At 40.2% G+C, this 21027-nt stretch overlaps 1 protein-coding gene across 1 annotated transcript in view; it reads right to left on the reverse strand.

Annotated features, from left to right (window-relative positions):
* Positions 1-21027, reverse strand: part of EDRF1 (erythroid differentiation regulatory factor 1) — a 287034-nt gene that overhangs the window by 226644 nt on the left and 39363 nt on the right. The window contains exons 8-9 of the mRNA XM_053692524.1: positions 2016-2127; positions 52-199 (exon numbers count right to left, since the gene is read on the reverse strand). Of these exons, the coding sequence (XP_053548499.1) occupies positions 52-199; positions 2016-2127 (260 nt within the window). The remainder of the gene's footprint in view (positions 1-51; positions 200-2015; positions 2128-21027) is intronic.

Here is a 21027-nt window from a genome sequence, read left to right on the forward strand (position 1 = left end):
TTGAAAATACAAAAATTTGTATCATAGTTCATAGTAGCAAGCTATGATTACCTTTAAATAGCCAGTATGTGTGACCTTCTTTAGTGCAATTAGATTTCAAAAAAGACAAAATGTTTTGTGCAATATCTTTAATCACTTTAGTAGAAAAATTGGAGTTTTCAAGATTTGGGATCTCCTCAGTCTTAATCATTTCATATTTCTGCAAATATAAGAAATAACGTAATCAGTAACACAACATTAACATTATAGGTAATGACGAGTTCTTATAATCAGGACAACTCATTCCACATCTAATAAATTAGTGGCCGAATTTGGAAGAGAATTGTAAACACGTGTGCAGACTACTAGAATCCAGGCTTCCAAATACTTCAAGGACCACTAAACACAGAAGAATAGCATATTCAATAAATGCATAATAAAGAGGCAATGCAAAAGCACTTAGCTTGAAATTCAAATGGAGTAGTAGTTTTTTTCTGACAAATTTCAAAGTTAGTTACATTTTCTGCCCCAATGAATCATATGACAGCCATGCTCAGTAGGTGCTGGAGCCTCAGAAAGTGTGCATATAAAAAGATTGTGCACATTTAAATACTGGAAGTGAATTGGAAAGTTGTTTAAAGGTGCAGTCTACACCAGACCTTTTGTTTTAAAAGATAGATAATTCCTTAAAGGGCCATTATACACATTTTTTTTTTGCATAAATGTTTTGTAGATGATCTATTTATAAAGCCAACAAAGTTTGTTTTTTTTTAAAAATGTATAATTTTGCATATTTTTAAATAACATTGCTCTGATTTTCAGACTCCTAACCAAGCCCCAAAGTTTTATTTGAATACCGTCAGCTACCTTCTCCAGCTTGCTCCTGTTTGTGTAAAGGGTCTTTTCATATGCAAAAGAAGGGGGAGGGGGGGGGGAGTGTCTTATTTCCCACTTGCAGTGGGCTTTCCAGCTGCCTTTTCAACAGAGCTAAACTGAAAGCTTCTAAGTAAGTTTTTAAACCATTTTATACTGGATTTTTATATCAGTATCTGTGCATCTTATTCTTTATAGTAGTGTCTATTACATGCAGTTATAGAAAAATGAGTGTATACTGTCCCTTTAACTACCCATTCCCTAGTTTTGCATAACCAACACAGTTATATTAATACACTTTTTACCTCTGTGATTACCTTGTATCTAAGCCTCTGCAGACTGCCCCCTATTTCAGCTCTTTTGACAGACTTGCATTTAAGCCAATTAGTGCTGACTACTAGGTAACTCCACAGGCATGAGCACAATGTTATCAATATGGCACACATTAACTTATGCCTTCTAGTGGTAAAAAAACCTGTCAAAATGACTTCAGATAAAAAGCGGCCTTCAAGGTCCAAGAAATTAGCATATGAGCATACCTGGGTTTAGCTTTCAACTAAGAATACCAAGAAAACAAAGCAAAATTGGTGATAAAAGTAAATTGGAAAGTTGTTTAAAATAACAAACTTTCATGATTCAGATAAGGTATTTTAGACTTGTGCTCGATCTGAATCATGAAAGTTTAATTTTGACTTTACTAACTCTTTAACTCCACATTCTTTTATTTAGGGCTAAGTGGTACTATTCCTTCTTAGCCTTGTATCCTCCTCCTTGTGAGATACTAACTATCATAATCTACTCACAACAGCAGAACAATATAATCTACTCACAATAGCAGAACAAAAGAATTTCAAGGGGCAGTAAAGTCAAAATTAAACTTTAATTTTTCATATAAAGCGTTCCAAATTTTTTTTTTTTTTAAATCCCAAAATTAGCTTAGTTCTCTTTTTTATCCTTTATTGAATACTAAACCCAGGTAGGCTAAGGAGTGCGAATGTTTAGTTATATAACAGCATGCCAGAGCCGATATGAGCCTACCTAGGTTCAACAAAGGATACCAAAAGAATGAAGCAAATTTCATTATAGACGAAAACTGGAAAGATGCAAGGTTCATATTGATATTACTATATCTATTAAAATAATGTTTATTGCTCCGGACTTACCTGTACAATTCCATTCACATGAAAACACATCACAAGCTCAGGAACATTACAAATCAAATTGTCCAGCCAGTAATCAATCCCAGTCAGTACATTGATTGGTTTATTATTATCCCTGGAAAACAAAGAAACAATCTTATTACTACATAGCCGCTTTTGTCAAATAAAAATAAAACCATGTAACAGACATTGATTATATATTTTGCCTGTTTTTGCTGTAATTGAACTCTCAAAACTGCATTCAGAACTCTTACCCTGAAACATATCGCTTAATTATAGCATGACGAGTGCAGGAGCTCATTTTTATATGTTCCTAAATGGCCACTGCAGAGAAATTTAGAGGCCATAATAAATGAAAAACAGTTGAACTGACCACTGATCCAATCAGATGTGCAACTAGCACTGCTGACTATATCAGCGGTGGGTTTCGCTCGGGGCTCGGGACCGGCAGTGCACTGCAGGTCCCGGGCGGCACTTCTGTGAATTTAACCCCTTCGTGAGGTTAAACACACAGTACAACAGGGTCGATAGTCATAAGATCATATGCTCTTACGGATTAGAACATTTAATTTTTCAACTATTATAGCCTTTGAAAGGGACATTAAACACTTGGAGATGATAATATAAAATGATAAAGTGTGTGTGTGTGTGTATATATATATATATATATATATATATATATATATATATATACACACACATTGCAATATACTTTATTTATTTTGTCCTCTTTTCCTGTAAGTTCATTCTGACAATTGTGAGCTTTTCAGTTCCTGTTAGAAGTGGAAGTGCAGAACACTGCTCTATGCCACACAGTCATTGGCTTTTTATAACTGTCTCCAATTGGCCACAGCAGAGAAGATAACCTAAGTTACAACATGGCAGTTGCCATTGTTTTATAGACACTAAAACTTTACATTTATTTTGTCAATATTTAAAAAATCCATCTACATGTGATTCTCAGACTAATCTTTTATTTGAATGCTTCATTCTATATAGCATTTTACAGTGTTTAATGTTCCATTAAGATGCAGAAGAAGAGTTATATTAAATATATACATAGTTTACAAATAGAAAAATACAAATTATTTAATGTCTCTAATAGTTTTAGAGATTGTCTCATGGAAGGGATGGTTTGCAAAACTATTTATGTCCATAATCTAAAAAAAGTACCTAAAGAAAAAAAATATTAGTGTTTAAATGGACACTGTATTATATAACCAATATAAGGTGTACCCAAAAGGCCAGGAGAAAAGCACACTCTCTCTATATAATATTATTATTATTATTATTATTAAGTTAGAGACAAAAGGGTTAATATGCAAAAAGGAAAAGGTTTATAAGATCATAGAAAATTACATTGAAATTTACATAAAATCCAACATATGTGTAAAGAAAAGTACACACAAATATGCAAATGGACACATGAAAAAACACAGACAAACACAACGACATGTGGGCCCCTCACAACAGAATGAGCGTCACCTAGCCGGCTAGTAAAAGTACAACTGTAGATGTGAACCAGAGTTAGTAAATATAATACAGGCAAAGGTGATTCAAAAGCCTGTATGTTCCATGATAGTGTTACTTCAGTTGAAGCGGAAAGCAGTTCAATATGCATGGGTTAATAGGCAAACAACTGGATAGAAAAGTACATGCAGGCACAGTAGCCCTCAATGAAATGCAATAGTTCCAAAGCTGAAACACAATGTGCAGTATCCACATGAGCCCTTAGCAGTGAATGTATACAGGGCGTATCGCAAGAGGACCCGTCGGTTTGCAGAACCCCACTCGTGGAATCCCCCCACCTTACCTGGCTGTTTTAGTTATACAAAACTGGGGAAAGGGATTATCTTTCTATTTAAACAAAGATTTTTCAGTTGACTGTCCCTTTAACTCTGAAAACTGTATTGTTTCTATTCCAACCAGAGAGAGAATGGACTGCGGAACACTGACAATCCTACATGCTGCACAATAATTGGTTAATATATACAGGAACTCATTTATATATCTCCCTAATTAATCACAGCAAAGGAAGTAAAATCAAAAACATTGAAGAGGTTTTTTGAGTGTGTGTACTGGGTATGCAAAACAAGGCATTTTTTTATGGAAAAAACAAAATTTATGCTTACCTGATAAATGTATTTCTTTATTGACACAATGAGTCCACGGATCATCATTAATTACTGTTGTGAATATCACTCCTGCCCAGCAGGAGGCGGCAAAGAGCACTACAGCAAAGCTGTTAAATATCACCTCCCTTCTATCTCACTCCAGTCATTTTACCGAAGTAAAGGAGAGAAAGGAAGCAACAAGGTGCAGAGGTGTCTGAAGTTTATAAAATACTAACAACCTGTCTAAATAACAGGGAGGGCTGTGGACTCACTGTGTCAAGAAAGAAATAAAATTCATCAGGTAAGCATAAATTTTCTTTTCTTTCTAATGACACGATGAGTCCACGGATCATTATTAATTACTGTTGAGAATCAATAAATACCCAAGAGTACACAGATGATAAGGGAGGGACAAGACAGGAAACCTAAACGGAAGGCACCACTGCTTGAAGAACCTTTTTCCTCAAAAACGACCTCAGCCGAGGCAAAAAGTCAAATTCACAGAAGTTTGAAAAAGAACGAAGAGAGGACCAAGTTGCAGCCTTGCAAAACTGTTCCATAAAGGCTTCATTTTGAATGTCCAGGAAAAGAAACTAACCCTCGTAAAAAGAGACGTTACTCCCTCGGGAGGCTGCTGTCCAGCAGTTTCATAGGCAAAGCAAATTATACTCTTCAGCCACAAAGAAAGAGAAGTAGTCGTAGCTTTCTGTCCCTTACGTTAACAGAAGACTAAAGAAAATCCTAAGTCGCCTGTAAATATAATTTTAGTGCACGTACCACATCCAGACTGTGTAGAAGCCGTTCCTCGTAAGAAGGAGGATTAGGACACATGGAAGGAACAACAATCTCAGGATTAATGTTCCGGTCTGAAACTACTTTAGGGACAAACCCTAATTTAGTACGTAAAAACCACCCTATCCGATTTAAAAATAAGGTAAGGAGACTCATACTGTAATACCGAGAGCTCTGAAACTCTACGAGCAGATGAAATAGCGACAAGAAGCAAAACTTTCCAAGATAACAACTTAATATCTAAGGAATACATCAGCTCAAACAGAGCCTCTTGAAGAACTTTTAGAACTAAATTAAGACTCCAAAGAGAAGTAACTGATTTGAATACAGGCCTGATCCTGACTAGGGCCTGACAAAACTATTGTACGTCTGGGAAGTCCGCAGACATTTATGTAACAAATAGACAAGGCAGATATTTGACCCTTTAGGGAACTTGCTCATAATCCATTCTCCAAACCTTCTTGGAGAAAGGACAGAATTCTAGGAATCCGAACTCTACTCAAAAAATAGCCCTTGGATTCACACCAGTATAGATATTTACGGCATATCTTATGGTAAATCTTCCTAGTCACAGGTTTACAAGCCTGAATCATGGTCTCAATTCCGAAAATCCACACTTGGATAAAATAAAGCGTTTAATGTTGAAGCAGTCAGCTTCAGAGAAACTAGATTTGGATGAAAGAAGGGTCCTTGAAGTAGAAGTTCCCTACTCAAAGGAAGTCTCCAATGTGGAAGAGATGACATACCAAATCCTGCAAGGCCACGCCGGTGTAAGGAAATAGGTATGCAAGACTGAAATGCCAAGGTACCGTCAGAGCGTCTATCAGTACAGCCTGAGGGTTCCTTGACCTCGACCCGTATCATGGAAGCTTGGCATTCTGCCAAGAAGCCATGAGATCCAATTCCGACTGACCCCATTTGAGAATCAGGCTGGAAAACACTTCTGGATGGAGTTCTCACTCCCCCGGGTGAAAGGTCTGCTTGCTTAGGAAGTCCGCCTTCCAGATGTCAACTCCTGGAATGAGGATCGCCAACAGACAGCAATTGTGGGTCTCCGCCCACTGAATGATCTTGGCTACCTCTGTCATGGCCAAGGAACTCAGATTTCCTCCCTGACGGGTGATGTAAGCCACAGAGGCTATATTACCCGACTGGAACCCGATGAACTGGGCCGAAGCTAACTGAGGCCAGGCCAGGAGAGCATTTAAGATTGCTCTCAATTCCAGAATGTTTATGGGTAGAACAGATTCCGACCGAGTCCATGTTCCCTGAACCTTTAGAGAGCCCCAAACTGCTCCCCATCCCAGAAGGCTGGCATCTGTTGTCATAATCACCCAGGAAGATCTGCAAAAGCAGATTTCCTGGGAGGGATGATCCTGAGACAACCACCAAAGTAGAGATAGCTTGTCTCCTGCTCCAGCTGTAATCGCGGAGACAGATCCGCATAATCTCCGTTCCACTGCCTAAGCATGATTAACTGCAGAAGTCTGAGGTGGAAACGGGCGAACGGGATGATGTCCAGTGCCGCTATCATCAGCCCAATTACCTCCACGCACTGAGCCACTGTTGGCCGAGGAGAGGACTAAAGTGCTAGAATCGAAAAACTGATTTCCTGACTTCTGTCATAAAAACATTCCTTCATGAGGACTCTATTATGGTTCTTAAAGGGACAGTCAAGTCCAAAAAAAACTTTCATGTTTTAAATAGGAAATGCAATTTTAAACAACTTCCCAATTTACTTTTATCACAAATTTTGCTTTGTTCTCTTGGTATTCTTAGTTGAAAGCTAAAACTAGGAGGTTCATATGCTAATTTCTTAGACCTTGAAGACTGCCTCTAATCTGAATACATTTTGACCACTAGAGGGCATTAGTTCACATGTTTCATATAGATAACATTGAGCTCATGCACGTAAAGTGACCTAGGACTGAGCACTGATTGGCTAAACCGCATGTCTGTCAAAAGAACTGAAATAAGGGGGCAGTCAGCATAAGCTTAGATACAAGATAATTACAGAGGTAAAACGTGTATTATTATAACTGTGTTGGTTATGCAAAACTGGTGAATGGGTAATAAAGGGATTATCTTTCTTTTTAAACAACAAAAATTCTCGTGTTGACTGTCCCTTTAAGAAAACTACCCTTGTAGTTGGAATCCATCCATGAGACCGCAGGAAAGCTAACATTTCCGCGTGTGATCTTGCTGGTTGAAAGTAAGGCGCCTGAACTAGAATATCGTCCAGATAAGGTGCCACTGCAATGCCCCGCAATCGGAGCATCACCAGCAGGGATCCCAGAACCTTTGAGAAAATTCTGGGAGCTGTGGCAAGACCAAATGGAAGAGAAACAAACTGAAAGTTTTTGTCTGGAAATACAAACCTTAGAAACTTGTGAAGGTCCCTGTGGATGGGAACATGCAGGTATGCGTCCTTTAAATCCACTGTGGTCATAAATTGACCCTCTTGGACCAGAGAAAAAAATGCAACGAATAGTTTCCATCTTGAAGGATGGCACTCTGAGAAACTTGTTCTTGGTCTGAAGGTTCCCTCCTTCTTGGGAACCACGAACAGATTGGAATAGAATCCCAGACCTTGTTCCTGCATTGGAACAGGAACAATCACTCCCAGGTTGGAGAGGTCCCATACACAGTGTAACAACGCCTCTCTTTTTGTCTGGTCTACAGATAATCTTGAAAGCAGAAACCTGCCTTTGGGAGGAAAATTCTTGAACTCTAGTTTGTATCCCTGGGACACTATGTCCACTGCCCAGGGGTCTTGAACATCTCGAACCCAAGCCTAAATGAAGAAGGAAAGCCTGCCCCCAAAAGATCCAGTCCCGGATTGGGGGCAGTCCCTTCATGCTGACTTTGATTACACAGTAGGCTTCTTGGATTGCTTTCCCTTGCTACAAGACTGATCTCCAGGAAGGCTTGGACTGTTCTTGTTTGGAAGAGAAAGCGGAAGAAATTCCCTTGAAATATTGAAAGGAACGAAAATTACTCTGACGTCCCTTTTGTTAGCTTCTCTTATCCTGAGGGAGAAGATGGCCCTTTCCTCCCATAATATCAGAGATGATTTCCGTCAAGCCTGGTCCAAACAAGGTCTTTCCCTTGTAAGGAATCGCTAAAAATTTAGACTTGGATGACGCATCCGCAGACCAAGGTTTTAACCATAAAGCTCTGCGGGCTAAAATAGCAAAAAATGAAATCTTTGCTCCCAGCTTGATAACCTGTAGGGAAGCATCAGTAATAAAGGGATTAGCCAACTTAAGGGCTTTAATTCTATCCTGGATCTCATCAAGGGGAGTGTCTGTATTACTAGCATCAGACAACACATCAAACCAATATGCCCCCGCCATAGTGACGGTAGCAATACACACTGCAGGTTGCCATTGAAAACCCTGGTGTACATACATCTTCTTGAGTAACCCCTCTAATTTTTTATCCATAGGATCTTTAAAAGGCACAACTATCCTCTATCGGGATGGTAGTCCTCTTGGTCAGAGTGGAAACTGCCCCTTTCACCTTAGGTACTGTTTGCCAAGACTCCATGATAGAGTCTGCTATAGGAAACATCTTTTTTTTTTTAAAAAAAAAAAAAAATAGGAGATGGAGAAAAAAGGATACCCGGTCTCTCCCATTCCTTAGCAATGATCTCAGAAGCTCGATCTGGTACAGGAAAAACCTCCACCAAGGAAGGTACATCAAAATATTTGTTTAGCTTACTGGATTTCTTAGGATTAACTATGATCGTGGTGTTGCAGTAATCCAATGTAGCTGAAACCAATGTAGCTGTGTTCTAGCTTAAACCTGAAAGATACAACTTCAGTGTCAGTGTCATACTCTGCAAGGGAGCAGGGTCAGGAGTTGGGAGCTGTTGTGCAGAGGTGTCAGGTTCTGGGGTTAAAGTTGTGTTTTGTCTGCGTGAGTCTTTCCTTTTTGGCATAATTAAACAGGTACAAGGTTTTAGGAAATAAAGGTGATGGTTTTATTGATAGGATAATTAGAAATGCAGAGATATGCAAATTAGATAAGGTAAAGTCTATAGGCTGTAGACTGGAACTCTGTAGTATCAGGCAGGAATGCAGGTCTTTGTAATAACAGGCAGGATACTTGCATATGCTGTAGACTGGAACTCTGTAATAACAGGCAGGAATGCAGATCTTTGTAATAACAGGCAGGATACTTGCATATGCTGTAAACTGGAACTCTGTAATAACAGGCAGGAATGCAGATCTTTGTAATAACAGGCAGGATACTTGCATATGCTGTAGACTGGAACTCTGTAATACCAGCCAAGCAGACTATTCTCAGCCCCAGTGCCTGCATAACCTGCTGTCTGAGAGTCCTCTCTAGTATAGGAGACTTTAAGTGTCCTTTCAAAATAAAGTGCTTTGACTTAAATAGCCCATCATTTTTACTTTCTCTTGTCTTTGAATAAAGTGCCCACTTTTTCTGAGTGCTTCTTCCCAAGAAATAAATAAGTCAGCACTTACCTCACAAATCTGCCCAACAGCAAGGCAGCTCACCAGGTTTGAGAGGTCCTCTCCCTCACAAAGACCTGTGGAAAGAAAAAAGACTGAGTATTCCCCTTAGGCTTTCAGAGTCAGGGCAGTATAAATTATATAGGAGGTGCAGTGAGAATTATGTCCCACAAGTTCCCATTGCTCTAAAGCCACCACTGCCCTACTGAAGAGACTGATGTGGACTACGGCTACACCCTAGAACAAAGCAACACAATCTTGTACTACTCAAAAAATAAACTCTTGCTAACACCTAACTTTACCACTTCCTTGCCAGGATAACAGTTCCTTGTAATAACAGACAGGATACGTGCATATGCTGTAGACTGGAACTCTGTAATAACAGACAGGAATGCAGGTCTGCTGTGAAGCAGTTCTTAGGAAATAACAGAGTCCTAGCCAAGGTCAATTGCCAGGAAATCAGTCCAGAAACAAACACAGTGCCAATGGAATATCCAGATGAGTAGTCACAAAATGAAGCAGAAATCAGGCACCAGGAAATCCAGCAAATCTGTATTCACTCAGGAAACAGGACCGGAGGGTTTGTCAGAGTATAACACTCAATGTCAAGGCCCAGAAATGCAAGCAAACCTCCCAATTATAGCAGGCTGCTGATTATATTATTAAAAACCCAATATTCTTAGCCTGTGATCAAGCCATCTGGTGGCAAAGCGGTAAGACAACAGGCTGGGGAAGAACAGCAGCAGAAATAGAGACAGGTCCCATGGTCAATTCTAGGCTGGATCATGACAGTCAGCAAGAGGAATTACACTGTCAGAATCTGAAATTTCACCTTCAGATGCTACCAAAGTATCCTCCTCCTTAGGCTTCTGAGAGGGGGCATTCCAAATAGCAACAACTGCGTCAGAAACTGAATGTTTGTTTTTCCTCTTACGCTTTCCCTGCAACATGGGAAAAGCAGACAAAGCATCAGAAACTGCAGAAGACATGAGAGAAGCAATGTCTTGCAACGTAACCCCAGGAGAAGTTAAAGAGGAATTGCAGGACACTGCATGTGTGGGCGATAAACTTTGGGACGCTTGAGGAGAAAACTGCGGCATATATTGAACATTGTCATTAGACTCCTGAACAACATCAGACTTGGAAAATGTTGACTCAGAAAAAGAGTCTATCCCTATAATTTAAAGTCCTCTCAATACATGTGGAACAGAAAGGTATTGGTGGTTCCAAAAAACAAGTGACATTTTGTGAAGCCTCTTGGTCCATACTGACTCACAATGGATCAAATTTAGCAATAATAACCTCAAATTTTAAATAAAAAATAAAATTGCAAAACGTTACCGTCTCTTTAAATTTTAAACCGCAACTTCTTTACTTAAAACTGCAGAAAACGGTATTAAGCTAAATAAATTAAAGAAAACACCTCTACACCTCAGCTGCTTTGCTGAGGTGCCTACCTGCCCTGCAACCACTGGAGTTTAGTCCCTGTTAGTAGCCAAACGATCCGGACTCCAGCAGCAGATGAGATGAGCCGTTTTCCAGTCCTAGAAACGTATGCTTTGAGAAAACCATGTGTTTCTAGACAACCACTTGAATTCTGTCTCCTCCAAACTCGGAAGTAAGAATGAAAGTGGCGCGCAATGCATATGCTGTAGACTGGAACTCTGTAATAACAGGCAGGAATGCAGATCTTTGTAATAACAGGCAGGATACTTGCATATGCTGTAAACTGGAACTCTGTAATAACAGGCAGGAATGCAGATCTTTGTAATAACAGGCAGGATACTTGCATATGCTGTAGACTGGAACTCTGTAATACCAGCCAAGCAGACTATTCTCAGCCCCAGTGCCTGCATAACCTGCTGTCTGAGAGTCCTCTCCAGTATAGGAGACTTTAAGTGTCCTTTCAAAATAAAGTGCTTTGACTTAAATAGCCCATCATTTTTACTTTCTCTTGTCTTTGAATAAAGTGCCCACTTTTTCTGCGTGCTTCTTACCAATAAATAAATAAGTCAGCACTTACCTCACAAATCTGCCCAACAGCAAGGCAGCTCACCAGGTTTGAGAGGTCCTCTCCCTCACAAAGACCTGTGGAAAAAAAAAAGACTGAGTATTCCCCTTAGGCTTTCAGAGTCAGGGCAGTATAAATTATATAGGAGGTGCAGTGAGAATTATGTCCCACAAGTTCCCATTGCTCTAAAGCCACCACTGCCCTACTGAAAAGACTGATGTGGACTACGGCTACACCCTAGAACAAAGCAACACAATCTTGTACTACTCAAAAAATAAACTCTTGCTAACACCTAACTTTACCACTTCCTTGCTCTAACACAGGCAAAGAGAATGACTAGGGTGGGATAGAAGGGAGGTGATATTTAACAGCTTTGCTGTGGTGCTCTTTGCCACCTCCTGCTGGGCAGGAGTGATATTCCCAACAGTTATTAATGATGATCCGTGGACTCATCGTGTCATTAGAAAGAAATGACAATTTCACATGCTTCTAAAACATTTGCAATAAACAATATCTGATGAATAAATAAAAAAACATAATTTATGCTTACCTGATAAATTCCTTTCTCCTGTAGTGTGGTCAGTCCACGGGTCATCATTACTTCTGGGATATTAACTCCTCCCCAACAGGAAGTGCAAGAGGATCACCCAGCAGAGCTGCTATATAGCTCCTCCCCTCTACGTCACACCCAGTCATTCGACCGAGAACCAACGAGAAAGGAGAAGCCAAAGGGTGCAGTGGTGACTGGAGTATAATTTAAAAATTTAGACCTGCCATAAAAAATAGGGCGGGCCGTGGACTGACCACACTACAGGAGAAAGGAATTTATCAGGTAAGCATAAATTATGTTTTCTCCTGTTAAGTGTGGTCAGTCCACGGGTCATCATTACTTCTGGGATACCAATACCAAAGCTAAAGTACACGGATGATGGGAGGGACAGGCAGGCTCTTTATACGGAAGGAACCACTGCCTGAAGAACCTTTCTCCCAAAAACAGCCTCCGAAGAAGCAAAAGTGTCAAATTTGTAAAATTTGGAAAAAGTATGAAGAGAAGACCAAGTTGCAGCCTTGCAAATCTGTTCAACAGAGGCCTCATTCTTAAAGGCCCAAGTGGAAGCCACAGCTCTAGTAGAATGAGCTGTAATTCTTTCAGGAGGCTGCTGCCCAGCAGTCTCATACGCTAAGCGTATTATGCTACGAAGCCAAAAAGAGAGAGAGGTAGCAGAAGCTTTTTGACCTCTCCTCTGACCAGAATAAACGACAAACAGGGAAGACGTTTGTCGAAAATCTTTAGTTGCCTGTAAATAAAATTTCAGGGCACGGACTACATCTAGATTGTGTAGAAGACGTTCCTTCTTCGAAGAAGGATTAAGACACAAAGATGGAACAACAATCTCTTGATTGATATTCCTGTTAGTGACCACCTTAGGTAAGAACCCAGGTTTAGTACGCAGAACTACCTTGTCTGAATGAAAAATCAGATAAGGAGAATCACAATGTAAGGCAGATAACTCAGAGACTCTTCGAGCCGAGGAAATAGCCATTAAAAACAGAACTTTCCAAGATAACAATTTGATATCAATGGAATGAAGGGGTTCAAACGGAACACCCTGTAAAACATTAAGAACTAAGTTCAAACTCCATGGTGGAGCAACAGTTTTAAACACAGGCTTAATCCTGGCCAAAGCCTGACAAAAAGCCTGAACGTCTGGAACCTCTGACAGACGTTTGTGTAAAAGAATGGACAGAGCTGAAATCTGTCCCTTTAAGGAACTAGCGGATAAACCCTTTTCTAAACCTTCTTGTAGAAAGGACAATATCCTAGGAATCCTAACCTTACTCCATGAGTAACTTTTGGATTTGCACCAATATAAGTATTTACGCCATATTTTATGGTAAATCTTTCTGGTAACAGGCTTCCTAGCCTGTATTAAGGTATCAATTACTGACTCAGAAAAACCACGTTTTGATAAAATCAAGCGTTCAATTTCCAAGCAGTCAGCTTCAGAGAAATTAGATTTTGATGTTTGAAGGGACCCTGGATCAGAAGGTCATGTCTCAGAGGCAGAGACCAAGGTGGACAGGATGACATGTCCACTAGATCTGCATACCAAGTCCTGCGTGGCCACGCAGGCGCTATTAGAATCACTGATGCTCTCTCCTGTTTGATTCTGGCAATCAATCGAGGAAGCATCGGGAAGGGTGGAAACACATAGGTCCAAGGTGCTGTCAAAGCATCTATCAGAACCGCTCCCGGATCCCTGGATCTGGACCCGTAACAAGGAAGCTTGGCGTTCTGTCGAGACGCCATGAGATCTATCTCTGGTTTGCCCCAACGTCGAAGTATTTGGGCAAAGACCTCCGGATGAAGTTCCCACTCCCCCGGATGAAAAGTCTGACGACTTAGGAAATCCGCCTCCCAGTTCTCCACTCCCGGGATGTGGATTGCTGACAGGTGGCAAGAGTGAGACTCTGCCCAGCGAATTATCTTTGATACTTCCATCATTGCTAGGGAGCTTCTTGTCCCTCCTTGATGGTTGATGTAAGCTACAGTCGTGATGTTGTCCGACTGAAACCTGATGAACCCCCGAGTTGTTAACTGGGGCCAAGCCAGAAGGGCATTGAGAACTGCTCTCAATTCCAGAATGTTTATTGGCAGGAGACTCTCCTCCTGAGTCCATGGTCCCTGAGCCTTCAGAGAATTCCAGACAGCGCCCCAACCTAGTAGGCTGGCGTCTGTTGTTACAATTGTCCAATCTGGCCTGCTGAATGGCATCCCCCTGGACAGATGTGGCCGAGAAAGCCACCATAGAAGAGAATTTCTGGTCTCTTGATCCAGATTCAGAGTAGGGGACAAGTCTGAGTAATCCCCATTCCACTGACTTAGCATGCACAATTGCAGCGGTCTGAGATGTAGGCGTGCAAAGGGTACTATGTCCATTGCCGCTACCATTAAGCCGATCACCTCCATGCATTGAGCCACTGACGGGTGTTGAATGGAATGAAGGACACGGCATGCATTTTGAAGCTTTGTTAACCTGTCTTCTGTCAGGTAGATCTTCATTTCTACAGAATCTATAAGAGTCCCCAAGAAGGGAACTCTTGTGAGTGGAAAGAGAGAACTCTTCTTTTCGTTCACCTTCCATCCATGCGACCTTAGAAATGCCAGTACTAACTCTGTATGAGACTTGGCAGTTTGAAAGCTTGAAGCTTGTATCAGAATGTCGTCTAGGTACAGAGCTACCGAAATTCCTCGCGGTCTTAGTACCGCCAGAAGAGCACCCAGAACCTTTGTGAAGATTCTTGGAGCCGTAGCCAATCCGAATGGAAGAGCTACAAACTGGTAATGCCTGTCTAGGAAGGCAAACCTTAGATACCGGTAATGATCCTTGTGAATCGGTATGTGAAGGTAAGCATCCTTTAAATCCACTGTGGTCATGTACTGATCCTTTTGGATCATGGGTAGGATTGTCCGAATAGTCTCCATTTTGAACGATGGAACTCTTAGGAATTTGTTTAGGATCTTTAAATCCAAGATTGGCCTGAAGGTTCCCTCTTTTTTGGGAACCACAAACAGATTTGAGTAAAACCCCTGTCCGTGTTCCGACCGCGGAACCGGATGGATCACTCCCATTAGTAAAAGATCTTGTACACAGCGTAGAAACGCCTCTTTCTTTATTTGGTTTGTTGACAACCTTGACAGATGAAATCTCCCTTTTGGGGGAGAGGATTTGAAGTCCAGAAGATATCCCTGAGATATGATCTCTAAGGCCCAGGGATCCTGGACATCTCTTGCCCAAGCCTGGGCGAAGAGGGAAAGTCTGCCCCCCACTAGATCCGTTCCCGGATCGGGGGCCCTCACTTCATGCTGTCTTAGGGGCAGCAGCAGGTTTCCTGGCCTGCTTGCCCTTGTTCCAGGGCTGGTTAGGTCTCCAGCCTTGTTTGTAGCGAGCAACAGCTCCTTCCTGTTTTGGTGCAGAGGAAGTTGATGCTGCTCCTGCCTTGAAATTACGAAAGGAACGAAAATTAGACTGTCTAGCCTTAGGTTTGGCTCTGTCTTGAGGCAGGGCATGGCCTTTACCTCCTGTAATGTCAGCGATAATTTCTTTCAACCCGGGCCCGAATAAGGTCTGCCCTTTGAAAGGTATGTTAAGTAATTTAGATTTAGAAGTAACGTCAGCTGACCAGGATTTTAGCCACAGTGCTCTGCGTGCCTGAATGGCGAATCCGGAATTCTTAGCCGTAAGTTTAGTTAAATGTACTACGGCATCCGAAATAAATGAATTAGCTAGCTTAAGTGTCTTAAGCTTGTTTGAAATCTCATCTATAGTTATTGAGTCAAGAGCCTCTTCCAGGGACTCGGACCAAAAAGCGGCCGCGGCCGTGACAGACGCAATACATGCAAGGGGTTGCAATATAAAACCTTGTTGAACAAACATTTTCTTAAGGTAACCCTCTAATTTTTTATCCATTGGATCTGAAAAGGCACAGCTATCCTCCACCGGGATAGTGGTACGCTTAGCCAGAGTAGAAACCGCTCCCTCCACCTTAGGGACCGTCTGCCATAAGTCCCGTGTGGTGGTGTCTATTGGAAACATTTTTCTAAATACAGGAGGGGGGGAAAAGGGTACACCGGGCCTATCCCACTCCTTAGTAATTATCTCTGTAAGCCTCTTAGGTATAGGAAATACGTCAGTACTCGCCGGTACCGCATAGTATCTATCCAGCCTACATAATTTCTCTGGAATTGCAACGGTGTTACAATCATTCAGAGCTGCTAATACCTCCCCTAACAATACACGGAGGTTTTCGAGCTTAAACTTAAAATTAGAAATGTCTGAATCCACTCTATTGGGATCAGAACCGTCACCTGCAGAATGAAGCTCTCCGTCCTCATGTTCTGCATACTGTGACGCAGTATCTGACATGGCCCTAATATTATCAGCGCACTCTGTTCTCATCCCAGAGTGATCACGCTTACCTCTAAGTTCTGGTAATTTAGACAAAACTTCAGTCATAACATTAGCCATGTCCTGTAATGTGATTTGTAATGGCCGCCCTGAAGTACTCGGCGCTACAATATCACGCACCTCCCGAGCGGGAGATGCAGGTACTGACACGTGAGGCGAGTTAGTCGGCATAACTCTCCCCTCGTTGTTTGGTGAATGATGTTCAATTTGTACAGATTGACTTTTATTTAAAGTAGCATCAATGCAATTAGTACATAAATTTCTATTGGGCTCCACTTTGGCTTTAGCACATATAGCACAGAGATATTCCTCTGAGTCAGACATGTTTAACACACTAGCAATTAAACTAGCAACTTGGAAATACTTTTCAAAGCAATTTACAAAAAATATGAAAAACGTACTGTGCCTTTAAGAAGCACAGAAAAAAAAAGTTATGACAGTTGAGAAAACAATAAACCGGAGAAACTATAACATCAAATTCTTTCCGGTAAAAACACAATTTAGCAAAGGATTGCCCCCATTGGTAATGGATAACTAACCCTTAAATAGCAGAAAAAATGTACAGAATATAACGTTTTTTATCACAGTCAAGCACAATCTCACAGGTCTGCTGTGAGTGATTACCTCCCTCAAAATAACTTTTGAAGACCCCTGAGCTCTGTAGAGACGAACCGGATCATGCAGGGAAGAAAACAGGCTTGTGACTGAATTTTCTGATGCGTAGCAAAAGCGCCAAAATAGGCCCCTCCCCCTCACACACAACAGTGAGGAAGGTCAGTAAACTGTCTTAAATTAAATAAAACGACCGCCAAGTGGAAAAAAACAATGCCCAAAACAATTTTTCACCCAGTACCTCAGATAATTAAACGATTTAACATGCCAGCAAAACGTTTAACATCAAATAAATGAAATGTCATTAGAAAGCCTGTTGCTAGTCGTTCCCACTGCAAGTTAGGCTAAGAGTCTTATGCATACAGTATTATCCCAGTGAAGTGCCATTCCCCAGAATACTGAAGTGTAAATATACATACATGACAGCCTGATACCAGTTGCTACTACTGCATTTAAGGCTGAACTTACATTATATCGGTATTGGCAGTATTTTCTCAGTCTCCTCAGAAAATAATATGCTGCTACATACCTCTTTGCAGGTGAACCTGCCCGCTGTCCCCTGATCTGAAGTTTACCTCACTCCTCAGATGGCTGAGAACAGCAAGATGATCTTAACTACGCCGGCTAAAATCATACAAAAAAACTCAGGTAGATTCTTCTTCAAATTCTACCTGAGAGGGAACAACACACTCCGTTGCTGTTTTAAAATAACAAACTTTTGATTGAAGATATAAAAACTAAGTATAATCACCACAGTCCTCTCACACATCCTATCTATTAGTTGGGTGCAAGAGAATGACTGGGTGTGACGTAGAGGGGAGGAGCTATATAGCAGCTCTGCTGGGTGATCCTGTTGCACTTCCTGTTGGGGAGGAGTTAATATCCCAGAAGTAATGATGACCCGTGGACTGACCACACTTAACAGGAGAAATAATAATGTCCCTTTTCACAGATCTATAAATATACATAAAAGTTAAAGGGACACAAGTCAAAATTAAAGGACCAGTCAACACAGTAGATTTGCATAATCAACAAATGCAAGATATCAAGACAATGCAATAGCACTTAGTCTGAACTTCAAATGAGTAGATTTTTTTTCGGACAATTTTAAAAGTTATGCCTATTTCCACTCCCCATCTGACAGCCATCAGCCAATCACAAATGCATACACGTACCATGTGACAGCCATCAGTCAATCACAAATGCATACATGATTATTCTGTGAATTCTTGCACATGCTCAGTAGGAGCTGGTGACTCAAAAAGCTTAAAGGGACAATGTACCCAAAAATTTTCTTTCGTGATTCAGATTGAGCATGAAATTTTAAGCAACTTTCTAATTTACTCCTATTATCATATTTTCTTCTCTCTCTTGGTATCTTTATTTGAAATGCAAGAATGTAAGTTTAGATGCCGGCCCATTTTTGGTGAACAACCTGGGTTGTCCTTGCTGATTGGTGGATAAATTCATCCTCCAATAAAAAAAGTGCTGTCCAGAGTACTGAACCCAAAAAAAAAAGCTTAGATGCCTTCTTTTTCAAATAATGATAGCAAGAGAACGAAGAAAAATTGATAATAGTAGTAAATTAGAAAGTTGCTTAAAATTGCATGCTCTTTCTGAATTACAAAAGAAAATTTTTGGGTACAGTGTCCCTTTAAATATAAAAAGACTGTGCACATTTTGTTAATGGAAGAAAATTGGAAAGTTGCTTAAAATTGCATGCTCTATCTGAATAATGAAAGTTTAATTTTGACTTGTGTTCCTTTAAACTTTAATGATTCAAATAGAATATGCAATTTTAAACAACTTTCCAAATTACTTCCATTAACAAAATGTGCAGAGTCTTTATATTTACATGTTTTGAGCCAACAATTCATACCGAGCATGTGCAAGAACTCACAGAATATACTTATATGCATTTATGATTGGCTGATGGCTGTCACATGAAGCAGTGGGAGTGGAAATATACATCTACTACTCATTTGAAGTTCAGACTAAGTGTCATTGCTTTGTCTTGGCATCATGCAAATATACTGTATTTACTGGTTCTTTAATATAAAAAGTAGCTTTACTAAGTATTGAGCCTTCAATAAAAACCCATTTCATCTGGAAGTGGGGGGTACACTATCCAGATGCTTATACAGGAGCATAATAAACACATATTACCAGCACTCTTGAGAGGAGTCCTGGTCATGCTGTGCATGATGTCCCTGGCGCACTATACTTTTGTGCACACTAGTAACGTGCTCCCATACTGGGAAAAAAAAAAAAGTGCATGTTTCAATACTCATATCTTAGCAAAAAGGCTCCCAAGAAAAAGCAATCAGTATAGTATGATATCCCTTTAAACATTCTTCCACATCTGTATACACAGAAAAACCGCCAAGTGGTGACTGCATCTTTCCTGGTTGCTTCCACAAGTCAAACAATATACTGATTCTTCTTCCTCTCCATTTCACAATACACTTTATTGCAGCCAGCTCACAGTTCTTTATATATTTTATTATTCAAACATCTTTAGGTTTTTCACTTTGTTCTTATAATTTTGCAGTGCTTAAGATCTGGGTACCTTGTACACACCAGGCCCCCTATAGTGTCCCTCCTGCCTAACAATGTTGACCACTTAAGAATTTCTAACACACCAGCATCTTATTTTAAAAGAACTGCAATAAGCAGTTATGAGGGTTTAAACTTGGCAGGTGTTAGAAAAAAAAACAGCACTGAAAACTGCCTTTACATAGCAGTCTATGGGAACTGTGTGTTCTCAGTAAATATGCATATGCTTATATATTTACAATTTGCTGCACGACACATCCTTAGCTGCGCTAGTGAGACAAGGCATGAGAACACGGCTCCCATTGGAGCCTATGGAAGCATGCTCTGCGTGTGCTGGTATCAATCAGTTGAGTGCAAAATATTGCATTTTTTTGCTGTTTTAAAAACCACTTAATACAACAGCATTAAATAATTGACAAATACACAGAATAATTGACACATACACAATATAAAGACAATGCAATTGCACTTAGTATGAATTTAAAATAAGCAGTAGAATATTTTATGGCAAATTAATCCAGTTTTTCCTCCCCATATCATGTGACAGCCATCAGCCAATCACAAAATGTATATATATATATATATATATATATATATATATATATATATATATATATATACACGGTGCACTTTTGCACATGCTCAGTAGAAGCTGAAACCTCAGAACGTGTGAATATAAAAAGAATGTGCACGCTTTGATAATGGAAGTATATTGCAAAGTTTTTTTACATTTTATGTTTTGTCTGAATCATGAAGCTTTAATTTTGCCTTTAGTGGCCCTTAATTATGTTCAGCAAAACAACTTTGGAATTTTTTTTTAATGCCTTTAGCCTATAACATAAGTCTGAAAGTGGCTAGCCTAGACCAGTGACATGTCCAGACTGAATTATCCAAATATGGCAAGTGGTGGGTGGAGCTTGGCAACTGAAAAACAATTGTGCTTAGCATGCTGATTAAAGTTAAAACTGTGATGATGCGATACAAAGAAATTACAGTTTTACTTGCTCACCTGAGACGCAAGCTTACAGCTGGGTACCGCCCCCCTCCAAATATAGGCATGTTAGAGCCTACCAACATATGGATGTCTTCAAAAGTCCATAGAATATTTCTGACAAAATCATTTTTAAGACGAGTTAGTCGGCATAACTCTCCCCTCGTTGTTTGGTGAATGATGTTCAATTTGTACAGATTGACTTTTATTTAAAGTAGCATCAATGCAATTAGTACATAAATTTCTATTGGGCTCCACTTTGGCTTTAGCACATATAGCACAGAGATATTCCTCTGAGTCAGACATGTTTAACACACTAGCAATTAAACTAGCAACTTGGAAATACTTTTCAAAGCAATTTACAAAAAATATGAAAAACGTACTGTGCCTTTAAGAAGCACAGAAAAAAAAAAGTTATGACAGTTGAGAAAACAATAAACCGGAGAAACTATAACATCAAATTCTTTCCGGTAAAAACACAATTTAGC

This window comes from Bombina bombina, chromosome 9 (assembly GCF_027579735.1).
Source record: "Bombina bombina isolate aBomBom1 chromosome 9, aBomBom1.pri, whole genome shotgun sequence".
NCBI lineage: Eukaryota > Metazoa > Chordata > Amphibia > Anura > Bombinatoridae > Bombina > Bombina bombina.